At 41.8% G+C, this 24,305-nt stretch overlaps 1 protein-coding gene across 4 annotated transcripts; it reads left to right on the top strand.

Moving 5' to 3' along the window:
• Positions 1–14,329: 14,329 nt before the first annotated feature.
• On the top strand, positions 14,330–24,012 carry CLBA1 (clathrin binding box of aftiphilin containing 1). 4 transcript variants are annotated; one of them, XM_065749218.1, is made up of 8 exons: positions 14,330–14,534; positions 15,174–15,328; positions 16,014–16,114; positions 16,207–16,708; positions 19,759–19,907; positions 20,914–21,043; positions 22,129–22,242; positions 23,963–24,012. In XM_065749218.1, the coding sequence occupies exons 4-8, from the start codon at positions 16,340–16,342 to the stop codon at positions 23,963–23,965; spliced, it is 765 nt and encodes a 254-aa protein (XP_065605290.1). In that variant the 5' UTR covers positions 14,330–14,534; positions 15,174–15,328; positions 16,014–16,114; positions 16,207–16,339; the 3' UTR covers positions 23,966–24,012. The 4 variants fall into 4 exon arrangements, with proteins under 4 accessions (XP_065605290.1, XP_065605266.1, XP_065605282.1 ...); XM_065749194.1 differs by having other exon boundaries at positions 14,341–14,534; positions 23,602–24,006; XM_065749210.1 differs by lacking the exon at positions 15,174–15,328 and having other exon boundaries at positions 14,341–14,534; positions 23,602–24,006.
• Positions 24,013–24,305: the final 293 nt, after the last annotated feature.

Genomic DNA, 24,305 nt, shown 5'->3' with positions numbered 1-24,305 from the left:
CCTTTTTAATACTGCTCCTATCAACAAGTGCACTGAATGCCACAAACAAAACATAGTCAGCTTCCAGCTCCCTACGGTTTTGTCTGAAGAGGTCTTGCTAAAAATGAAAGTAGTTATTCCGCAACTAAAAGGAGGTTTGAGTTTAAGACAAGTTATTTAGGCCATTCAGGAAACACATTTGTGATGGTTGAAATGAGAGGATGGGGAGTCGTGAGCTGCTCCTATATCCCTCTTACAACTTGTAAACTCCAGAGCCTGCCCATTTCAACACAATGGGCACATAAAAAACACAGAAAACAGCTTTAGTGACTGGAATGTCAGATGTTGGCATGTGAGAACTGTGCAGTGCCTTCAGAGATGCCTTCTCTTGCCACCTTTCATTGTAACCAGCTGTCCCACGATGGCTCTGCACTGTGGGATGAGCATGGTATTTCGTCCTATGGAATCTTAATGCTTCTCTCCTTAAGCTACAGCAAGGAGATCCCATTATGGATCTATGTGGCTGACCCTTTGTAATGAAAAAAAAAAAAAAAGGTACTATGGTGCTTCTTTTTTTTTAATATGGATATTTTCTCCAGGTTCACAGAAAGTATAATTTGTTCTGCTCAGCCATGCAAAATTTCACCAACCTGAACTGGCCTCATTACTTATCCAATTGCATAATTGTTTCGATTAGAGAAGGCTAAATAAAGCGTTTCCAGAGATTTTTTGTTGTTGTTTAAGTAGGTTTGAAGCATTAGAATTTAACTGAGCTTAAAAAAAAAACAACAAAAAACTTTATACTTTGGAAGATGTTAACTTTGGCTCCTCAAAGGGATTAGCCGTAATACTAAACACATGTTATCATAACTCTGGAAAACAGAGACACACAGACTCTTTTTTTCAGTGATTTTGGACATTGTCTCCCTGTGTAACTTTATACATAAATAAGAATTCTTTCTCCCTCACCCCACCCATGTATTTTTAATATTGTCTCTGGAAAGGCTTTTCTTAAACTCTTTAAGGAAGTTTCTTCTCTTCCAAAGATTTTTTTACAGCCTCCCTCCTTATTCAAGAGCTTGGGTGGCCTCTTTTCTGATAAAAGGGCGTCAGCCCTGTGAGCCTTGGGGTTTCTGCTCTTTCCCAAAGCATCTGTCCTGGCTTATGTCTGCACACATGGTGAATGAAGCAGGTGCTCTAGAAAGACTCCAGGAGAAAATGTTATGCCAGCAGTGTTCCTGTAGCAATAACTGCAGTGAGTAGAGATGTAGAACTACCTTGGCAGCGACGTTCATGAGCACTTCTGATCCAGAGACTGCTGCATTTTGAAAATTGCAGCTTTAAGGAAGATTTGGAGCCTGGATAGCCCTGATGCTACCCCATCAACCTCTGCGCAGTTGTTCCCCATTGTAGTAGGGCAGGAATTCTACCACGGATCACAGTCCCTCACAGTTGTACTGATCTATTCCTGATTCAAAAACTCTGAGAGGAGAGAGGGTTTAGCAGAGAGGATAGGTAGGGGTCTGGAGCACATAATGTACAGAGAAGGACTGAGGAAACAAGGCTTGTACAGCCCTAAAAAGAGAAGGCTGAGCAGATTTTACCAGTGTCTTCAAGCACCATATAGGAGAATATTGGAAGACACTGCCAGACTCTTCTTGGAGGTTCACAGCAACAGAACAAAAAGTGATGAACACAAGCAGGTGAGTGAGAAACTCTGGTCAGACATCAGGGGAAAAAAACCAAACATTACTGTGAGGATATGCAAGCTCCAGACAAGCAGGTTGCCCGAAGGATGGGAAACATCTTGAGAAACAGTAAAAATCTAGTAAAAACCTAGATGAGGCCATGAGCAACTCACTCAGCTGGCTGAGTACTCTGAGAGCTGGATTAGATGGCAGTACCTCCCAACCAGAATTTATCAATGTTTCTATGATTTCCCATGTACTGCTCCGTTTTCTTCTGTCTTCTATGCTGATAAATTTGAATCACAGCATTACAGATTGATCAAGGTTGGAAAGAAACTCTGAGTGCCTTTACTCCAGCTCCTCCTCATGCAAGGACAACCAGAGTAGGATGCCCAGGCCTATGTCCAGTTGGAGGCTTTTGAAGAACATCAAGGATGAAACTCTGGGCAGCCTATGCCAGTGCTCCATCACCTGCACAGCGCAGAAGTTCTTCCTGTTGCTCAGATGAAACCTCCTGTGTTCCAGTTTCTGCCCATTGCCTCTCATCCTGGCACTGGGCATCACTGAAAGAAGTCTCGCTCTCTCCTCCTTGCACTCTTTTCAGGTATTTATGGACATTGATGAGATCATCTGAGCCCCCTCTTCTCCAGGCTGAACAGACTTAGCCTCTCCTCACAGAAGAGGTGCTCCAGTCATCATGGTGATGCACTGCTGGACTCTTTCCAGTATGCTCAGCTCTTTCTTGTACTGGGGGCCCAGAACTGGACACAGCACTTCAGGTGTAGCCTCACCAGTGCTGAGTTGAGCAGAAGGATCACCTCTCTTGACCTGATGGTGATATTTTATCTAATGCAGCCAAGAATACCATTAGCCTTCTTAGTGGCAAGGGCACATTGCTGACTCATGTTCAAGTCTGTCCCTGGTCACTTGCTCTGAAAAAAGACTGAAAAACAATTTTGGTTGGCCCAGATTTGAGGATTGACCGAATAACCGTTTTGGAATCCAGGAAAAGTGGTCTTTCCTTCACCTTCACAAATTTCTCATTTATAAAATATGACCTGCTTACTTCATTTGCAGACCCTAAGACTTTGATGCTACATTAACAAAAAGGATAAATCTGCGAGTGGGTATTGCATAGGTTGATAAGAGAAAAGGACACAGTGCCACGCACTAGTAGAGGGTGCCTGGAGGAGTTTCATTAACTTTGTCATCAAACAGAAGTTTCTTTCTAGGATAGTATAATTCTTCCTTTAAATTACTCCAGCACACTGCCAGATATAAATGTAAGGATTCTGTATTACTCTTCATTTCTACTGAATAAAACCAGTGCTCAAATCCAGCAGGATATCAAAAGCAGTGAAACATAGACCTGAGGAGGAGCCTTTGCCTAGCAGAATTTAAAGAGGATAAACATAAACTGTCCATATTGCAGCCAGCCAATCAGGGAATGTCAGGTCCTTTCTGAAAAGAAGCTACACAAGATTCACTCGCGTTGTCATTGGTATGAATTAGCCAAATATTCCTTTTTTGCACAAACACTTCCACTGAAGGCAATGTGATTACATACAAAAAAAAAAAAAAAAGCATGAATTAGCCCCATGCCTGCCAAGTACTTTGATATCTTCAGAAAACCAATCTGTAGAAGTTTTAGCCATTATTTATTAACATGAGTATTGACTTTTGTAAAATGCTGTCTGTGTGGAATACAGTAATATCACTCTTCAACTGCTACAGTATTGCAATGTACAATTGCAAATAAGCCAGAAGATGATCTCTGTTTGTCAGTCTGGGCACATATGTGCACGTTCTAGAGCAGCAGTACATGTTGGGGGCCACCCAGCTGGATGAAGCTCTGCAGGAAAGGACCTAGGATTCCGGATGGACATCAAGTTTAATGTGAGTCAACAATGTGCCTTTGCCACTAAGAAGGCTAATGGTATTCTTGGCTGCATTAGGCAGAGTATCATCAGCAGATCAAGAGAGGTGATCCTTCTGCACTACTCGGGAGTAGTGAGGCTGCATCTGGAGTTCTGTGTCCAGTTCTGGGCCCCAGTACAAGAGAGAGCTGGGCATACTACAGAGAGTCCAACAGGGAGCAACCAAGAAGCTGAAGGGCCCAGCGTGTCTCTCCTGTGAGAGCTGGGACTGTTCAGCCTGGAAATGAAGGTCAATGGGGGACCTTATCAACGTCTATAAATACAGACACATATATATTCATAACAACAGGTTCAGTAATCTGTCTTTCCTACCCTGACTTCAGGGAAATAACAGTACTGTTCAAGAACCTCAACTGGAAATGTACCATTTCAACATCCAACAGAAAAACTGGTTGGGCAAAGAGATGAGTCAACAGTAGTTTGTTTGCTCAAACCAATGACTAGCAACTCCTCCTAGTGCTCATGTAGCTCTTTACAAGTAAATAACATACCCAGTTAAGACTATGCAACACACCTTGGATCAGGCTGAAAACCTGTGGTTTTGTGGAACTGTAGACCAAATTTTCAACATTCCTGCAGCACTGCCTCACAGTCGCACACAAATCCATCACTGTTGGTGCTAGCTCCTTGGGCTCCTCATGCAAGGAAGGGTTAGTCCCTCAACATATAATCCAAGATCACCAGGTTGCTCGGGAAAGAGCAGAAAAAATTGTACGAATCAAATCCACTTGCAGTGATGAGGTTCCTTCCTAGAAATGTGAAGCCTGGGTTACCTTCCAGTTGAGATTCATACCCTGCATCCCACCAAGGGGATCAGTACATCCTTTTGTATGTGTAAAATCCACTCTTTTCTTTCAAAATAAGGGATGCTGAAGAAGATGTATGCAAATACATTTTCCATTACCTTTTGAGGATGCATTGAAATAGATGGAGGAGTTACTGTCCCAGGAGGTGTTCAAAAAGAGGACAGATGTAGCAGTGAGGGACATGAACTAGTGGTTGATGGTTAAACTAGATGGTCTTAGTGATCTTTCTGAACTATTATGATTCTATGATTCCATGAAAGTTTTCCATGAGGGTATTTGGAGCATTTGTGATGCGGGACATCCTGTGTCAGTCTCTCTCTAGTGGCTGGGACAACTATTCAGGCTTTTACCCTCTGTTCCTAGAACTATCTGTGCACTTCACGTGGAAAACATCTATATGAGTTTTATGGAGAGTGTTTATATTAGAGGATGAATGATCCTCAAATGATTACCTTAATCTACCATTTGTTTTTGCCCTCTTTCTGACAAAATTTATTGTCAAGTTCTTCTCAAGTGAAAGCTTGAAAATCCTCCTCTTTGAGACTCAGTGGTTAGGGTGGTGAGCTAGGAAGTGGGAATGAGTGTCCCTGTAGGCATACATGAGTGATGAACTTGGTTTCCTACAATCCCAGTGAGTGCTCTGCATATGGAATCTTCGCTTCTAGGGGTACAACACTGGGTTTGCTTTCCTCAGGAAGTGACAGCTTCTGTACTTGGTAGGAGCTCTTTCTGGAGAAATCTCCTCAGTGTGCTCCTGTATCTGGCTTGTGATATGTGCATAGCAAGTGCTGTGTCTGTAGATATGCAGGCCCAGAGCTTGCTAGGTGAAAGTCAGAGAAGTGTTAAGATCAGGAAGTAGAGAATTTTTAATGTTTAGATACTCTGGACCTTGTTTGCTAAGACAGGATTTTCAGAGCCATAGTGACCTATTTAAATGCCTTAAAACCACATTGGCAGTGGGTTTTTGGTGCCAGTTTCGTTCACAGGATCCACAGTTTGGCTCATGTATTTAGCCCAGTATGTTGAGTGTGTAACAGCTGCCAGTGTCTGCTCCATCTCCCAGCTAGGATTCAATACACAGAGGACAGGGACTAGTCACAGTACTCAGCACAAATGCTACATTTTTGGTTGCATCCATGCTAAGATTAAAAAATGGGCCATGAGCTGTTTTCTGGTCATGGCATGGCACATCAATACAGCTCACCTCTCACCAGCACCTGCTGGCTGACCAGGTTGACCATAGGAGATCCTTGGCTTTACAAACTCTGAAGATAGGGACAAAACCATATCAGCTTTGTGATAGCAATGACCACAGTGTTCAGATCCAGGCTTCATCCTATTTTCTCACAGAGATTGAGCTTTTAGCTCAAACTACAGAAACCCATACTTCTACTTATGGAAGTGCTGAGTTTGCAGTGTTTCTGCTACCCTTCCTCCTGGGAAAACATTGACAGATGGTCTAATTTTTTAATTTCATTTCAGTATTTACACCTGATGGTGAATAACAGGGATACTAGCTAACAGCACAGACTATCACCCTCGCAATCATCATTGGTGTATGTGCTTATGAAGTGTTATGATGACAGACAGTATCTTCTTTGTGGGTAGAGACGTATCTTCTGACAAAACCAGGCAAACCTTTGCCAACTAAGTGCCATCTATTTGATCTCTCTATCTTTAACTTTTCAGCTGGGGTTTGCTAGGTAATATTTTCATACTTGTGGTTCTACCTCCATTGCCAAAAAGTGGGTGGTTTGAATCAGTACGTGAAGTCCTGCTGAGGTACATCTTATGGGAAAAAGGATGTTAGTCCACCAAATAATGTCATGGTTGAAAGTGAAGAGATTATTCAACTTCTGAACGGGAAGAACAGTGAATTATTAGTTGGCTCTGATCTGATCTGATCTGATTTGATTGCTCAGTGGAGAGTCTGCACCTCCAGAGAAGTGTCACCCATGAGGAGCTCTTGGGCCATCAGGGCCTTGGTCAAGTACATCTCTGGAGCACAGATGTCAGCTGGGAACAGCCAAGTCTGAAAATCACTGAAACTGTCTTGTAAACAACATGGAGGGTAATTAATCACCCTACTATAAAGACACAGATACTGAAACAATTTCAGATGTACTTTTGGCAGGCTTCTTTGGCAGAGTGGATCTGAAATAGCAGAGAGAATCTCATCGGATCTGGATCTGTTCGCTGCACTTGATGTTTGCATCCATCAGCTCCTGAGGATCTGGACAGATTACTTCTGACCCACAAAGATGGGTAGTGTGGAAACGACCACTTATTTACTCATCCCCCTCCAAAGGTATTAAAATTTCTGGCATCTTGCACAGAGCATGATCCTTAAACTTCACTTTCCTCTTCTATGGGCAAAACTTGGACATTGACCTACAAATGAGCTCTTGTACAGACTTCTGCTAACAGGCTGCAGGGATCTGCACCATTCAGGTCACTGTTGGATCAGGTCTTAGACTTGGTTTCTTTGGACAAGTGAATAATGGCAGACTATTCATTAATGTTTCCAAGATTATGGGAAGAAGGGATGGTATCCATTTCTATAGTTGCATTCATGGCTATATCAATCTGTACTTTGAAGTCTTGAGTTCAAAGGAAGACCTATTAAAGGAACATGGGTCTTTCTATCCTTTTATTGTTGGTACTTTTGTTCTTGCTATGCAGTTTGCACTGCACTGTTGGTCCCAAACCATTTGCTGTCACATAAAAATAATTTCAACAACTACAAAAAAAAAAAAAAAAGTTGTCTTATTTGTCTACATAAGGAAATGACACACATCCACTTCCTTTCTCTGGCACGGAAACAGTCTGAGTTTGCTTGAATCACAGCTGCCTGAAGATGATTATGAGCTCTGGACTTGCTAAACTAGGACACAGAGAGATGCTACCCTTTGTCAAAAATAGCGAGCAGAGCTGAATCAACTGCTACTGTCAATTTGGCCACAGGAAGATACACATCAGCCTGTCACTTCATTTTGCATAAGCCCATTTTTAAATAAAATATACACAAAAGTCACTGCAGCCATAGCAACATTTTTTTTAAGCAAACTGTTCCTCAACATCGTTTTTATTGTTTGATGTAAGTATGTAAGTATTTAAACATGGATCTTTACATATGTAATATAATTCTGTGTATGTATGGGTAGACTTGTGTATGTTCAATACTGAACTTACGATGTTGATTTCATGTAAGGCACAGTTCTCTCTGAATATGCTCAGGGGCTCAAAGCATTGCCCACCACCTTGCTCTTTAATGTGTGGCAGTTCTGCAGTGCTAGAGCTGATGGGGCTGATGGGAAGCCCTGTGAGTACCAGAGCTGGCGCAGGAACCAAAAGGGCTGGAAGAAGGGATGTTGCTCTTTCAGCATCTCTTCATTAGATCACTTCAGTGAATTCACAGCCTATGTTTTCTCCTAAAAAAAAAGCCCATGACTGTAGAAAGAGCCTAGGGAAAAGAGTCTTCCTTGTATTGTCCTTGCTAAATATCCCTTGTCATGCATACACTAGGATTTACAACTGCTTAACAAAACAGATCGCAGAGCAGATTAAAGTAAACCCGTGGAATTCAAGATGCACGAATTTCTACAGTTTAACCACATCTGTGAGTTTTAACTTCTTGTCTTTTCCACTTTTGCAGCGTGACTACGGCAGCGTCATATGGCCCTGAAGATTAGTGGTTCTTTGAGCAGTTTCTGTTATTTGAAGACTACTTGTAATGGGAGGATTTCTGTGGACAGCTCAAAAGAGTATTAACATACTTCAAAGTGGTATTATGTAGTTATGACATCTAGAACAGCTTGGACATTTCACCCCGTGCCTCTTGCACATCAAAAGATAAGAACACAATCTCCCTAAGGCAAAATATTGTCATATTTCTTACTTAACGCTCAGTATATATGAAAAATGCCTCTCAAAATTACTCAAATAATGGGAGAATAAGCATTAAGCGTTCATCTAACATATGTTTGCCTCAAGATGAGTATTTTGCAACTTTATATATACACTGTGAATCATTTAATCTGATTATTTAAGTTGCTGCATATACATCTGTTCTTTTAGTGCTATGAAACCACTTCAGAAATATAAAATTTTGGATGAATTCATTCAAAAGCTCAGGCTGCAGGTCTGTAAAATGACCCAACTCAGTTTTATTCTGCAGAAAAACTGCTGTTATTAACTGAAAAACACGGATCAATTGGAACAACCAAAGCATAGCAGAAATTTTATCACATCGTGCAATCATTTCTTACATGAAGTTAGGGTAAACTCATACTTAAGAAAAGAGATCTTTTAGTATGGACTTCACAAATCTATCTCTTTAATTTAGTTATTAGAAAATTTTGGTAAAATGGTAGAAAAACTAGACAAATTAAGGAATAATTGTTAAATAAACAGGCAGATAGGTTTATTCCTCTGTGCCAGCAGCTAAAGCTTTAGGGAAGAGCTCTTTCAGCACAAAACATACCTGGCATGGGCACTACTCTGGCAATTGGGCTGGGCTAACCAGCTGTGGTAACTTGTATTTATGAGAAAGATGTGGGTCAACACCAAAAGCTATTAGGCTGCCACGAGCCTGATCACAATCTTGCAAGTGTTTGTTCTATCTTATAGGGCTACAATGAGAGTGAATGGTCTAAATTTAGCTTTATATTTCTATGTTGAAAGATGTCACGTAGAAATGCAAAAACAATGCATTAAAATTAAAAAAGGCAAAGATCTGAAATACCAAATTTACCCCGCTCTGTTACTACAAGCATTTGTTTATTCTGTGTATTTTTGCCTGCCATAAGTTGAGTTAAATAGAGAAACCTTGGTATAGTTGTTTCAAAGGAGAGAACTCAGGCTTCCTTCAGGTGGTAGCTGTTGGCCCATCTCACCTGTAGGGAGAATTACATCCTGCTGTTAGCTATAAATTCAAAATTCTGAGGCTTCAGAAGCTTTCAAATCTTCTTATTTGGTGAGTTCCTGCTCATAAACAGGATATAAAACATGAATATCTGGTGAGTTGACAGCAGCTGGTGAATATTTAGAGGTTTAGTACATGGTTAAGTATTTTATAAAAAGGCAATAGCTGAGTAAATTTGTTTTTAAATATAAGTTTTGTTAGCAAAATGACTTTCCTTGGTGTTTTCATATAACTCATGCCTTTCCCTGACTTGTGGATATCAAAATAAATCATATCTGTTTGCAAGGTAGTCATAAATTAGTGCCCTTTCATAAACTATCCAAAAATGGAAAATAAATACAAAGTGTGGCTGGTCTTCTCAAACAAGAGCTTTTTCAAAAGTGAGTTATCGGCGTGTCTATGCATTCAAAGCTTATGTTTTGCTGTATTATTAATTCCCAAGAAATGGTAGGCTTTCATGTTGCCTGAATTTAATACTAGACTTTTACTACAACTGTTTTCTGTAATGTAAAATATCTGTGGCATTATTCTCATTGCTGATTGCAACCTTATGATGGTACTCTGTAAAGCACTGCTAACCTCATTCTCAATAGCACAAGAAGCCCAGGACTGCTGCTAATAGATGCAAGCTGAGCCTTTTCGGCCTTGTTTTCTTTTCTTTTTTTACTCTTTTTCTAGAGGTTTGTGAAGTGTCAAGTGCTATGACTTAATGCTGAAGCACAGCACTGCTAATGGAGCACCTGACCTTTCAGCATCCTCACTGAATGGCACTAATGAAATTTGCTGGCAGCTAATTAATACATGGGTAGGGCACCAGTCAGGTGTACCTTTAGCAGCTTAACTCTCAGCCAAGAGGATGAAATCCTCCTGCCCGCCCTGCATGGACATCTCACTAACAGTAAAGGATTTGGGACTTAATCAGGCATTAAAACAGAGGATTAGTGAGCTGCAAACTGCAGGGATCACAACTCAATTTACAGTGCATGCAGGGGACTGGTAGAAATTACAAGGCATGCTTTCAATAAAATGAACATCTAGATATCTGACAAAACTATGTGGGAAGCAAAGCCTGTTGGATTTATGGAGCTGCTCAAGGATTTTGGATCATCAGGAGAAAAAAAGACACAAAATAGTAGTTTAATATGAAATTATAACAGAGCAAGGAGCAGTGAATGTTAAGCATGGGTACTACCACTGCCTGGAAGAAGGTTGCAGTGAGTCGGTCTGTTTTCTCAGATCACAGGTGATAAGATCATCCCTAGCGCTGTTCAAGAAGCGTTTAGATGAGGTGCTAAAGGACTTAATTTAGTAGTTGGGTAGAGATAGTGATAGGAGGATGGTTGGACTAGATGATCTTATAGGTCCTTTCCAACCTTATGAACTTATGAACTTATAAGATGAGAGGAAATGGCCTCAAGTTGCTCTAGGGAAGGTTTAGAATGGATATCAGGAAGAATTCCTTCACAGGAGGGGTGGTGGAAAAAGCTATCTGGGGAAGTGTTGGATTTGACATCCCTAGAGGCATATAAGAGATGTGTGGATGTGACTCTTAAGGACATAGCTCAGTGGTGAGTTTGTGTTAGGTGGTGGTTGAATTTGATCTTAAGGGTCTTTTCTGACCTAAATAATGACAGTGTCTCTTGCATGGTCTGTGAGGCAAAGCCATCCGCAGTGGGTGGGCCATTCATAGCACTGGGCAGACAGTTTATGAGGGTTTCTATGCAGTGGAACTTCAAGAAGATCACTTATATTCTCCTGAAATTTATGAACTATTGCCTGCAGGTGATCTCATACCAGCAGCTACCATGAGGCTGGCAATCTCTTCTTTCTATCACTAAATTTCTGCTACACAAGAAACCTCTCTTGTCGCATGGATTAACAAGTACTACCACTTCCTTAGTGCCCCAAATTGCAACCTCTCTGAGCTTTAAGGAGGCTAAATGAAAGAGAGAGAAGAGTTGGTAGATGGATAGTAGGAAAAAATGAGGGGTTCAGCAAGTGGGATTGAAAGCAGAAGGGAAAGCAGCTTAAGACAGGAAAGGATTTCCATCTGGAAGTGTCACTGGATGATGGAGCCAGCAGCAAAGAGTTGAAGACTGGCAAATAGGAAGGTACCTACAGCACATGGCCATTTATATATGGCACAGTAACCACCCCAGGAGATCTGGCTGGTTTGAGTCTTCTTTTGGCACATGTGTTGGGTAGGTAACATCCTGGAGGTTGATCAAGTAGTGCAGCCCACACCTAGGTTTGGAAGACTGTGTATCCATGAATTGCCAGAGTGAAATAGCATTTCACTGCCATTCCCCAGAGGACATTTAGTTTGAGCTTTTCAAAATCACTCTGAAAAACAGATTAGCCACAGAAACACGTGCAATGTTTGTTTCAAAATGACACTGCTGGGCTGGACAAAATTGCTAAAGGCAGCCACTAAACATAGTGTATGCACACCTCTTGCGTGTTTAGTGTTTTTGGGAGGTGCATTACAGTCCCTCATCTTCCATACCTGGAGTGTATCATACATTTCCTGACAAAGAACGTTCCCTTTTTCGTAGGCAGACCATTCTGCACTGACAGCCCATCAGTGTAGGAGTGATGTGAATGGCTTCTGTGTGGTCAGCACGTTAAGCAGGTGGTCCAACACCTCTTTAACCTAATGTATTGAGGGGATGAATTACTTCCCTTACTCTGAAGCAGCGTCAGCGTACTGCTGCATGCACGCAGCAGATAATAAGGGAGAGCTGCCACCTGCTGTTGAAAACACTCCCGTTGTTTTTTTAGCCCAGACACTGCAACTGCTGCAGGTGCCTCATTAATGCCAGCTGCTTTTGTCCCACAAAGCAATATTTCACGCGGGGCTAAAGGAAACCCAGGCCCATCTAGCACTGAGGAGAAGCAAAGTTTGCTCCAAAGTGTTGCTATTCTCGTTACTCAGTCAGAAAAAAGCCAAAGCATTTACTCTCTCTTCAAGAGAATTTAGTGAAATTATGAGCTGTATTTCCAAATGAAGCCTCAGCTGATTGATTAGACCTGTGCTTAGAATGGATAACAGCAGAAGAGCATTCCCTCCAACTATTGAAATGAGAGAACTGCTGTCGTCCTGCACACCTGAAAATCTGGGTGTGTACTGTGAGAAAGGATTATTTCCCATCAATTAAAAAGAGACCTTATTTGCCCGGAAGTTGGTTTTGAGTCAATCAAACCTGATTTCTGAGCACCTTTTTTCTTCCATTCTAGGTGTAGTTTTAAGCCACGTTAGTTAAATGGAACTCATCTATTTTCTGTAAAGGTTGTTTTTTCTTTAAATTTAATATTGGACAAGTTAATATTATTTAATGCTTTAATTATATATATATATATATCTGCATACAAAGCTATTGTTTGTTCATTCCAAGAAGGAAAAAGAATGAACAAAGCAGTCATTTCTGTCACCCTTATACAGAAGCCACACAATTCAATAATTCAGGTTATTCCGTGAACGAATGTAAATTCATATGACAGTAGTGTGGTGATGATTTTCTGTGAAAGTAAATATTTTTCAGCTATCCCATCGAGACACTTCATTGCAATTTTTTTTTCTAAAGGGCAAAATGAAGAAAAAAATAATAGTAATTCTGCATTATATACTGAACTCATATTTCCAGTAGGAATGGTGGCAGTAGGAGTGAGTGTTCAGTTGATTCAGTCATCTGTGCTGCTGAAATTCTGAATAGTTTTACTTGATGTACACTTTTAAGTGTCTTATAGACCATGTTTGAAGCATTTAGCATACTGATAGTTTATATAAAGACTATTTTGTTTTGTTCTGAAGAAGTTATGGGGTAAATCCTAAGGACTCTTGTACGTCAGACAGAATCATGAACCTTATCCACCAAACATGTAGCATGAATTTTAACTCCAATTCAGCTCAGTTGGGCTGAGTCAGGAGATTCTAATTCAGATGGATGAAGTGGAATCCACTTTGCAGAGCGGCCATGCCCATGCAGATTTTAAAATCTGCCCAAAATGCACCTGAGCAGGTTTTATATCGGGGTGATTTTGTAGGCTTGTGGCAGCCTTTGCTGGAGAGCAGAGGCTGGGATAGGTATGTCCAGCAGATGGTGCAGTAGGCTCTGGGACACCACCCCTTCCACTGTGGGGTCTCTTAGTGAGCAATAGGTTTCCCAGATGGGGTTTAAGGTGTGCTGGATGGGAAGAAAATAAAGAACCACCACCACCAGGCATGTCCTTAATGAGGTTACTAATGTTACTCAGGGAAGAGAGCCCTGCATTTGCTTCTGTTCCTCCAGGTTTCTGGGACTTGGGGCAGCTCTTCCACTGCACTGCTCACATAACTAAAGGCAGCTTGAGCTTGCCAGGGCAGAGGCAGGTTTGCAAAACTCATGAGTCCCTTCCCCTCCACCTGCAAAGTGTGGTGCAAGGGGAGCATCGCCGTCTTTATGCTGTCTGCCTGTTGGCTTTTCCTGTGAGAAGACAAAGGTGGAAGTACAAAGCTGTGCCAAACAAACTCAGCAGATGAACAGAAGAAAAAAAATTGAAGTCCTCTCAAAACTTAAGAGAACTGTAACCACAAACTTACTGCGGCTTAGGATGGTGATGCTATCCTAACAAGTGTCAGATGCTTTGAGTCTGACTCACAGTCTCACTGAGCTAGTCGGATTTCCTCAGGCTGCCACGGGATGGCCATGGAGGGTAAGAAATGGCTCCAAAGTAGAAAGAAAAAGAAAAAAAAAATCTTTCAGGGACCTGTCAATAAAATTCTTTTGGCTTTGCATTTTGCTCCCAGATTCAGCCTCACAGCCTCAGATAAAATGCTATGGCCTGAAATGAGAGGCAGATATGTGGGAGGGGAGCGTACGTACCTGTGCCTGGGCTGAAAAACACATGCAATGTAATCCCTAGCAAATGCTTTCTATTTTGGGCCTCGCTCCAGAAAAACCTTCTTCCTTGCTTTTACAACTGTTCACTGTTGCTTGGGACTGCCCAGATTTTAAACCCAGCCCATAGGACAGGGAGTAACAACACCCTGAGGGGCTTTCTCTGGGGAAATCTCCATCCCTTCTCAGTGCTTTTCAAGATATGGGTAAGAAGGGATGGTCCCTTCAGGCTGTGGGATGGCCTGGCCACAGCTACCTGACACACAGCTTCCAGCTTTATCCAACACAGCGGGCTGATGGAGTCCTAACCACGGCACAGAGAGGTGAGATGGGACAACTAAGTGCTTGGTGGGGCAAAATGGGGGAGGAAGGGAAAGATCCTGACAGTCTGCAGTTGGCTTATTCCTATCATTTTATCATGGAGTTATATTCCTGTGTGAGGGTGGAGTTTTGTTTTTGTTTTTCACTAAGTCCGAGTCTTGGAATTTTGTGATTATGTGGGCATTTTAGCTTGAAAACAAACACGAATCACCACCATCAACCTACGTGTTCTTAGCCTCCCAGCTTGCAGAAAGAAACTAGGGAAGTGTGAATGCTTTTCCTGGTGTCATGACTTTAAAATCAACCTCATGGTTCTTTCTAGGAGGTGGGAGCTGACTCCTGGCTGCAGGACAGCTGGTGGTCCTGACCCAGGGTGATGAAGGGGGTGGGAATGGGAATGGCAGAGGACCAAGAATGCTGTGAGTGAAGAAGGACTTGTTAACCCAGATCAATGGGAGAGAGCTGTGTTGGGCTGGATGGGACCTTAGAGATCACCCAGTTCCAAGTCCTGCTATGAGCTCCACCAGCTCAGGCTGCCCGTGGCCCCATCCAACCCAACCATGGGCACCTCCAGAGCACCCACGGCTCTCTGGGCAGCCTGTGCCAGGGTCTGAGTACCCTCTGGGTGAAATGTTTCTCAGGGTAACTGCACTTCAGACAGCTGCAGGGAGCTGAGGAAGGAGAAGAGATCAGAGAGGAGATAGAGGACATGTGAGAGGGGAAGGAAGAAGTTGGGCAGGCCACTGGCAACCAGCCCAGCTCCTCACAGTGCCTCTGGATCCCAGGGGTTACATTGGTTTGCACTGGGGCTGGCCTTGGTTGTGACCACTTGTGCCTTGTGTTGGGGTAAATTTGGGAAAAACCTCAATTATTTTTCCATCTGAGGGCTATTTAACATCTAATAGTGACTGCATCTCTTCGCTGCAGCTTAGAAGTGGGAAGGGTGCTGGAGGAGGTGAGATTTACCCAAAGCAATAAACGCAGCATTGTGTGCGTAACTCGCAGATGTTAAATCAATCTTCTTAAATCAGCCTTAATTGCTTAAATAGTCGGAGCACTGCTGCTTTTTGCAGAACTGAGCTGCTGGTGCCCGTGGTGCCGCAGGTCACATTGTTCTCTTGGGTAATCTTTGGGACCTGGAAAGCTCACGCAGACAAAAAGCACTCTGTTTGCAGCCAGTCCCAGCTGGGTGGCAGTTGCAGGGCTGGGCAGTGCCCAGGAGGTGTTCTCAATTCCTGTACCCACTCCAACAACTTCTGTCGAATATTTCCTGAAGCGTTGCTACTAACGTAATGCTTTTTTTTATGATGTGGGCAAAGCTGTTGGAAATCTACACTGCACTGCTGCGATTTTCAGTTGTGTAGTGCTGGAATGTGCTTGTTTTAACCTGAGCATTCTTTCTGCTGCCTTATCAGCTCTCAGTGGTCATTCCTATGCGGCCCTTATCACAGAAGCATTTATTTGCCATTCTTTCTTTGCAGGCCTACAGCCTACACAGGAGTGAGACCAACCCACACGCACGTGCCGATAGTGCAGGAGAGGCTGAAGGGCGTCCTGCTGTGATTTAGGGGACATTCAGGGGGTAAAATGAAGAATTTGGTCGTGTTTCAGATACGTTCAGATTTCTAATGCAATTGAACTTAACTGCTGCTTTTGCTTCGTTGTTTTTTTCAGCACGGATTACACCGAACGATGCCGGAGCGTGGGTGGTTTTCCAGGCAAGGTGCAGGACCTGTTGCTGCTGGGGAGTTGCAATAGCACAGGCACATCGTGCCGGGTGTCTGTGACAGATCTCAAAGTGGGCGGTATGTCTCTGTGTGAGAATGGCTGTAACTCCAACGCGGGGACAAACAGTGGAGGAATTAATCGCCTCGAGGTAACGCAGCAGAGCCTCCCGGCACTGAACAGCAACAGGAGGAGCTGTGAGGGGTCTGCTGAGAGCGGCTGCACCTCGGCACCCAGCGGTTCCTGGGGGGAGTTTGAAGGCTTCAGGGAACCCTTGGGTAGATGGGAGAGGTTCCATCACAGTCCTGATGTTTGGCTGACGTCGAAAAACACTTCTGAAGGTGGTACAGACTGGAGCGGAGGGCACTGCAGTGCTGCTGCTGCTGCTCACTTCTGTTCTGAGCCATCTCGACACAGTGTGATACAGGAGGCTTCCAGCTCTGTGAGTGAGGTAAGTGGTAACAGTAAAACAAAGACCAGAAGGGTTTGTGTTACTGCTTCCTACGTCTTAGGATTTGTATCTGAATGTCTTCTGTACAGGGAGAGAAACTGTCAGGCTGCTTTTTAGTTAACGAGTGCAGCAAAAACAACCTCTTTCCAGTGGTTGACAAATACTTACATTATCCATCTGGAGAACTTTAAAGAATGTAATGCACTGCTTTTCTTCTAGACACCAGGAACATGTTAGCCGTTCAGATGAACACTGAAGCACATGCAAGTTAAAAGCCAGGCAAAATGAGCATAGGAAGCAAAGAGCTGGGAAGGCAGGTAATAAAAATAGAATGGGCAAAAGGCTTGAGTTACCTACAAGTTTATTGAAGTAAACCAACATAAAACAGAGGTAGAAACTGACAAAAAATTTAGCTTCTGTTGTGTGATACACTGCCTGAATAATCCAGCAGTCTTTCAGGCACTTTGGACTGATCGTGGGTACAAGTTAATGTGATAGAAAAAAATGAATTACAAATAACTTAATACCATTCATCTTCTCTCATGGGATGATACATTCTCTTATACGATGTCAGAACTAAAATCTGAATGCTTACCGAGTTGTTTGTTCAGCTTAAGGGTTCTACCTTGCTGAAACTGATGAGTTTCAATGTTTACCAGGCTAAGGGAAACAAAAATGAAATGAAATGCCAACAAAATGAGAAGACTCCATTATTACTACTTTTATGCTGAATTAAAACACTTGGGGGAAAAAAAAGAGAGCGGTCAACTCAGGCTTTCACAGAGTTAATAGCACTTAATAGCGCACAGCTTGTAATCTGTCAGATCAGCTTTAACGTGTAGGGGACAGAGTTTTCTGGAGCCAGGCTTCCCTGTCTGTGGCTGGGAGCTTTGCCTTTTGCAGTCTTTACTCAGGAGAGAGCAGTGCTGCGCATGGGGTGAGCTGTCTGACATTGGTAGGATGGAGATCACAACATACGTGGTGATGAGTTACTGGTATGCATAAACAGAAGTGAAATTGTAGGGCTGGAATTTCAGATATGCAGTCTTATGCTGAAAAAGCAGAGTGCGTAGCAAATAGAGCAGAAATATAACAGATTGTATGGTTTCTTTATTAGAAGTTGTACGTATTAATCTAATTGAAGCCTTTGCTTTAATTTTGTGTGTGTGTGTTTATTGAAGTCAAAAGGAAATATCCAGCAAGAGCTGAAACTTTAGGCAGGGTTAACATACTTACGGTGTCTTCTTTTTACTTTGGGTAGAGAAGCAGCTGCAGAGCTGCTGGATTGTACTTTGGGTGTAGAACATACATGTAGTTTGTTATTCATTCCCGTGCTTCTTGTATTGTGTGTTTGAGATCATAAACTCCTTGGGCTAGGGCACAGTCCTTCTGTACAGTTGACACAGGAAGGTTGGAAGGGACAAAGAAATCATCTGAGGTCAGAGTTCTGACCTCCAGTGTCTAATGCATCAATTAATTAAATTATCATAGTCAGGAGCAGAGTTCTGGACTTTAAAATGAAAACAGTCACAGATTTCCTTGCAGTAGCAATATACGTTGCCTACAGTCATAGAACCACCAAGGTTGGAAAGACCTCCAAGATAACGTAGTCCAATCGTCCACCTACCACCAATATTCCCCACTAAACCGTGTCCCTCAGTGCAACATCTAAATGTTTCTTGAACATCTCCAGGGACGGTGACTCCACCACCTCTCTGGGCTGGCTGTGACAAACAGGGCAGACCTGCGCTTTCCTCTGTTCAGTTTTTTGCAAGTGTTCTTTCACAGATGTATGCTTTTCAAGGATTTTTCTCCTCCATGTAGTTTTAAGTTCACTAAAGGAATTTACAAATCATTTTAAAGTATTGTGAAATTTTGGGCAAAATTTGGAGGGTCACACCCAGGAGTCTCTGAGTGTCTCTGCAGTCACTCATCAGGAAAGGCAGTGCAGCAAGGGCTGAACCTCAGGGATGGCAGTGTAGGGCACGCTGTACTTCTGGAAGCATGTTCAGAAGCACAGAGCCCTCTGCCAGCTCTGCTGGTTGTGCATGCTCTCAGTACTTCCACTGTTTGCTGCATTTGTCTGAGTTCAGTATAATGAAACTGGAAATGTCTCCATTTATTTCCATCGTTTGAATTGCAGTTAAACCAACCTGTCAAAATGTGAAGTATCCACATTTATGTTTTTCAGATTAGATTGTCGATTGCTAGGCAGTGAAAACAAGCTGACTGGGTTCTTTCTCCAGTTTTCACACAGCATCAGTGCTCCTGGACTGCAGTCACACTGCAGGGCATTAAATGCAATTAACTGCTTTGATTCAGAAAACTTGAATATCTCTTTATTTGAAGGAATAGAGCTTCTGGGTGAGATGGCACAACAACATCCCTTTAGGATAGGATGCAAATTATGCACGTTTTCCCTTGTTTGTGTATTTCCTGCTCCTTGGATAACCCTGCTACTTCCACTTGTACAGTTTGCATGAGTTTGGATCACCTGTGGCCGTGTCCGTCCTGAAAACCCCTTTACCACTGCTGGAACAAGTTTATAAATCAGACCAAACTTCTTAACATAAACTGGAAAAAATCTGGTGCAAATACATAGAGATACATTGTGACTTCAGCTTTTATGTGGGCTTGCACAGTATTTATTGGTAACTATAAGTTATGTTACACTTGGTTGCATTAGGTGTGCTAGAAATACTGTTAAGCAAAATAAGCTTTGAGCTGATGTGGGATCGTACATTGATTTTGGCCTGGACTGAATTTCTTGAGCAGAAGGAGGAGTTTTGGCTGCTCGTAGGCAAAGCAGTCTGTAATGTAGTAGCTGTGAAGTTACAGTGAGGTTCTTTGGAAACTCTTGGATTCTTGCTTCTCCTCCTCTAATCCTATGTAAATACTCAAAACACTGAACTACGGGCTCAGTTCCCCCATCATTAATACTAATGCAGATTTTAAATGCAGTTAATAATACAGTTTGTGGACATGTTGCTCTGCTGTGAACTGTGGGGTTGGCCTATATAACACAGAAGGAAACTCTTTTTCTCTTCTAGGCAAACCACTGTTATGAGGGAATATTTAAGTTGGGCTTTCCAGAAGTCTTTGTGTCACAGTCCAGCGAGAGCGTAAGAAGCCTGGATCAAGTACTTGATGTGAATAATGAAGATGTTGGGATTCCTGAACTTACCAATACTCAACTTTGGTAATGAGTTTAGTCAGAAAAATAAATAAGTAAATAAATTCCTCAGTAATTAATCAATTTCACTGTTAATTTCATAATTTAAACATCTGTGGTACTGGCAACAAACTTAAGAACTGCTGTCATCACTGTGCTCCTTCAGCGTGTCCATCTTACCAGTTATGTATTGTGTTGGTAAAGGAAATGGATGATGTTTTAGCCATGGGAAAGCAAGTTAGAGAATATATCAAAAGTACAAATTTCTGCTCAGAGTTTTTCCTGTTGTCGGAGCTCCTGATGACTAAGCTTCTGGAATGCCAGAGCAGCCAGCACGCAGCCTGTTCTTCCTGTTTGCAGCACATCTGACTCAACTCTCCATCACCAGAAGCAGGAGCATTGCTGCTCCTTCTGCTGACAAGCCCACACTTTTTTTTCCCCTTCCCACTTCTCCCGGGGGGTGACTGCTTTTCATGTTAAACTAGATTTTCTTCAGAATCTGTGGTGCATTTGACTTCTTTCCTGGGGTTATGTTAATAGCAATTAGCATCACTTAGCTTAGTCTTAAGGTGGCTGGAATGGTCTCTGTTTTGTAGTATTTATGTGTCCAGAACAGGTACCAGCAAGTTAAATAGTAGCAAGCTGCAGCAGTGAAGTATGACTGACATGGAGGAGAAAGGTCTGAGAGATGGATTATGCAAAGCAGAAAATTGATAGGGCTGAACTCTGTACCCACATTGCAAAAGTGATTGATTAGTATGAATTGTGGGCATGTAACAAACTGACATACATTTCTAAAGCACTTCTTCTCCGAGAAGCCTCAACATGCACTTCTGTTGGTTGTTTCCATTAGTTATCATGCAAATTTATTAGTATGCTGCACTGATACTTTGAATGACTGTAGAAATCATTTTAAGATAAACTGTTTTAAAGCAAGGTAGGCTAGTACACGTGTACAGAAAATAAATGAGTGTTATATATGTCTACGGAAACCTCGTACGCCTTCTAACCTCAACTTGTGTTTCTTTCCTAGCATTGATTCTGGAAACATATGGAGAACTCTTAGAGACTTAGATAATACCCCCAGATTAAGACATCCCTGGAGTAAATCTCATTGCCAAGAAAACCTCCTGAGTGTTCTTGGAATAGATGCAAATCGAACGGTAATTGAACAAAGGTCTTCCAACACAAACCTTTGGTTACAGGTTGGATTTTATGTAAGCTATACATGCAGACGTGTGAGGAACTAGATCTGGATGAGTCATAAGTTTCTTTAAGAAGAGCCTTTTAAAATGATAGTCTCACGTTTTCTCATCATTGTGTGTCAGTAAGAATGAAATTGTGTAGGGATCCAATTCCAATTGTCATTACACTGAGGCCTCCATTATGCAGCACCCAGCTGCATTACATGGTATGTTCAGCTTTAGGTAGAAATAGTTTTCAGATGCGTGTGGTAGATGGCTTTCCTTTCTTTCTTCAGAGCATGAAAACAATGTTGGTCTCTAATATCTTTCTGATAAGTGAATGTTGGATTCAAATCAGTGAGGCTGTTAAAGTAATCACTGGATGTTTTTATTGCATATGAACTGGAAGTGTGTTTCACTTCCCTTTTCCTCAGAAGATTCCATCTGTTTTTGCAAGACTTGAGAGGAATATGTTTTAAATTGAATGGAGAACAAACTATCAATATTGAAAATCTCAAATGTCTCTGTTTAATCTCTTGTTTTGAGAAGATGAAGGCACTGGGGATGGTTCAGTATCCAACCTGGTTATTTAGCTGGCATGAATCAGTTGTTTGTGCTTCTCAGAAGTAACTATTCCAGTTGATGATTTCATTGCTGTGATATGGTGCTGCGTGCAGTTCTGAACTGCAGTTGTCATTTACAGGAGGAAATGGGAGACCCTGCTCCAACATTGTAACTTCCCCTTCTGTCCTTTCTTTGCCCATCGATGTGCTTGCATTGTGTTGCTTTTCACAATACTGGTTTCTCAGATATTTTCTAGTTTAGGCTAGGGCTGATTTCATTCAGGAATAGCTTAATTTGGAAATTGCAGATTTTAAAATTTTAAGTCAGAATTTGGTTCGTATATTTGGGTCTCATTTTGTCAAAGAACTGTTTCAGTGCCGGAGGAGTATGATAAAGATAAATACAGCTTTTCAAAGTAGAATTCAATATTTATTGTTATTTGAGAGTAAACTAAGATCAGGTAGTCATTAGTAAAGAAAATGTAAATTTTGCTTTATTAGGACTTTCTGGAGAGCCAGGATGATGTTTCTGAGGAATCGAATGCTAAAGATAATGAAGACTTCAGATTTGATGGAGTCAGTATTAATAACAGCAAAGCACTGATCCAGACCAAGGTAAGAACTGCTCTATACATAAGTACTTATGAGAAGCACACAGTGTATAGTACGTGATCATCTGTGCTGTAGTCAGCTGTTAGAACATATGTGCTGCCTTAGCAGCTCGGTCCTGATAGGATTGTATGTAGGTAGGGCTGTATTTCACTCATCAAAACCCATTTGACAACTTCAGAAGAGGTAAAACATAATAATCCAAATGTAAAGCAATGTAATACAGAGGATGCTGAAACGTGAGGTTATTTGCTGAGCAATTTGGACTGCTGGTCAAATATTTCATGGTTGGGAGACAGCAACAATGAACAATACCTAAGATACTGTTAGGATGTATGTCAGAAGACGACAGAAGAAAATCAGTGTATTAAAGGATCAACATGTTGAATGCTGAGAGATGATTGAGACTCACTTCTAACATACACTGTAAGGGAGATATAAGAAGCAAGATTCATAGTAAAGAAACTGCACTCAAGCTTGCATTTCAGATTCAGATTTGGTTCCTTCACTCTAGGAGAAAACAGGAAATATCTACAGAGGTAGAACTGATGTTACAGTTACAAGGATATTTTTAAGTTCTGTTACAGAACATACAGAGAATCAAAAGTGGGAATCATTTGTGCATTTGCCTTTGGTCAAACAGCCACATGACAACTGTGTCATTCTGCCTTTCTTTAAATAAATCAGTTGCTTTGTTTTTACCGAAGTGTTTTGGATCAGCATCCTTACACAAATTTCCATCTTCAACAGAGAATAAGCAACTGCTGTTGCTGTGGGATTGTGTAGTTTGAAGCACATTTTCATTGCAATGTTTTATTCCATTTAGAGCATTTAGTGCTGTTCTGGGAACCTTGTATTTAGGAGGTGTTAGGCTGGAGGATTCAGAAAGAAAATCAGGAGAAGCTGTTGAGTGTGTTCCTTCCTAATTCAGTTCTGAGGGGATGCATGCTTGGAACTTTGTTAAATGTACGGGCAGAGTTTAGGAAAAGGAGAAATGGTTCAAGGTGAATTTGGGAGGAGTAAAAGTGGAAAGATTCATGATATAATGTTATGGCTAAATAGTCTAATTATTCTGGAGTGGCTTCTGAAGAGAGAATGAGCTTTGCTGCTTGGTATCTCACTGAAGCTTTTTAGATAATGTAAGCTGCTAGCCCTAATTTGGAAGCAAGTTAATTCATACAGTGAGATCTTTTTTATTTATCTTCCTAGTTGTGTCGTTTTTAAAAATGCTTTTTTTTTTCCTTTATGCTGATTTCATGAAGACTGTCTTAAAATTGAACTGAAATATGCTAAGCGATTAAGTCAATGTCGCATAGAAAACATTAATTTGCTTTTGATTTTTCACTCACCCTTCTGCATTGCCAGATTCCAGACAGGATCAGCTTCTCACCTGTAACCTCTTTTTGAAAACCACATCAAGTGGGAACGTGTGATATATAACAATCCCAAGGAAGAAGCATATTTTCACCACACCCAACCTAAACGTGAAATTTTACAACAGTGATGGTTGTTGAACTTTGGTTGCACTTTTTGTTCTCCTTCTTTTTGAATTGAATGCATTTTCTTACTGGCTTAGTACTAGTGACTGCAGATGTTCATTAAGAAAGTGACTGTATAGGAGGTACCTAAAGCCACATTATTAGAAGGGATGTATCCCATCTAGTTGTGAAGTCAAAAGTCTGCTTTTGTCCTGCAAGGTTTTGCTGCTGATCCGTCTTTCTTACAGTAAATCCAGCTGCAACCACACTCTGAAGATCCTCTGATGTGCTGCTTCTTGCAACTACTGACCTTCCTGGCCTAATGCCTCTGATATAAAAACCTGGTTTCCCTGTCAAAACCTGAACACACCTCAAATGAGCTGTGAAGTGAAGAGCACCATCTCTTCTATTTGGTCCAGTCTGAATCAGCTGAGAACTGCTACTTCACCGCTGCTTAGTAGGGTGAAATGAGCCTTCCACAAACTGTGGCTTTCGTTGGGGTTCAGGAGGGTGGAAGTTCTGTGTGAGAGCCTGCTGAGGTTATTTGGGTAGAGTCTGGTGCGACCAGATTCAGAATGTTTTGTCCTGGCA

The sequence above is a fragment of the Cyrtonyx montezumae genome, unplaced genomic scaffold (assembly GCF_038088225.1).
Source record: "Cyrtonyx montezumae isolate F1298 unplaced genomic scaffold, pur_monq_1.0 scaffold_10, whole genome shotgun sequence".
Lineage (NCBI taxonomy): Eukaryota > Metazoa > Chordata > Aves > Galliformes > Odontophoridae > Cyrtonyx > Cyrtonyx montezumae.
This window is presented reverse-complemented; position numbering and strand designations above follow the sequence as displayed.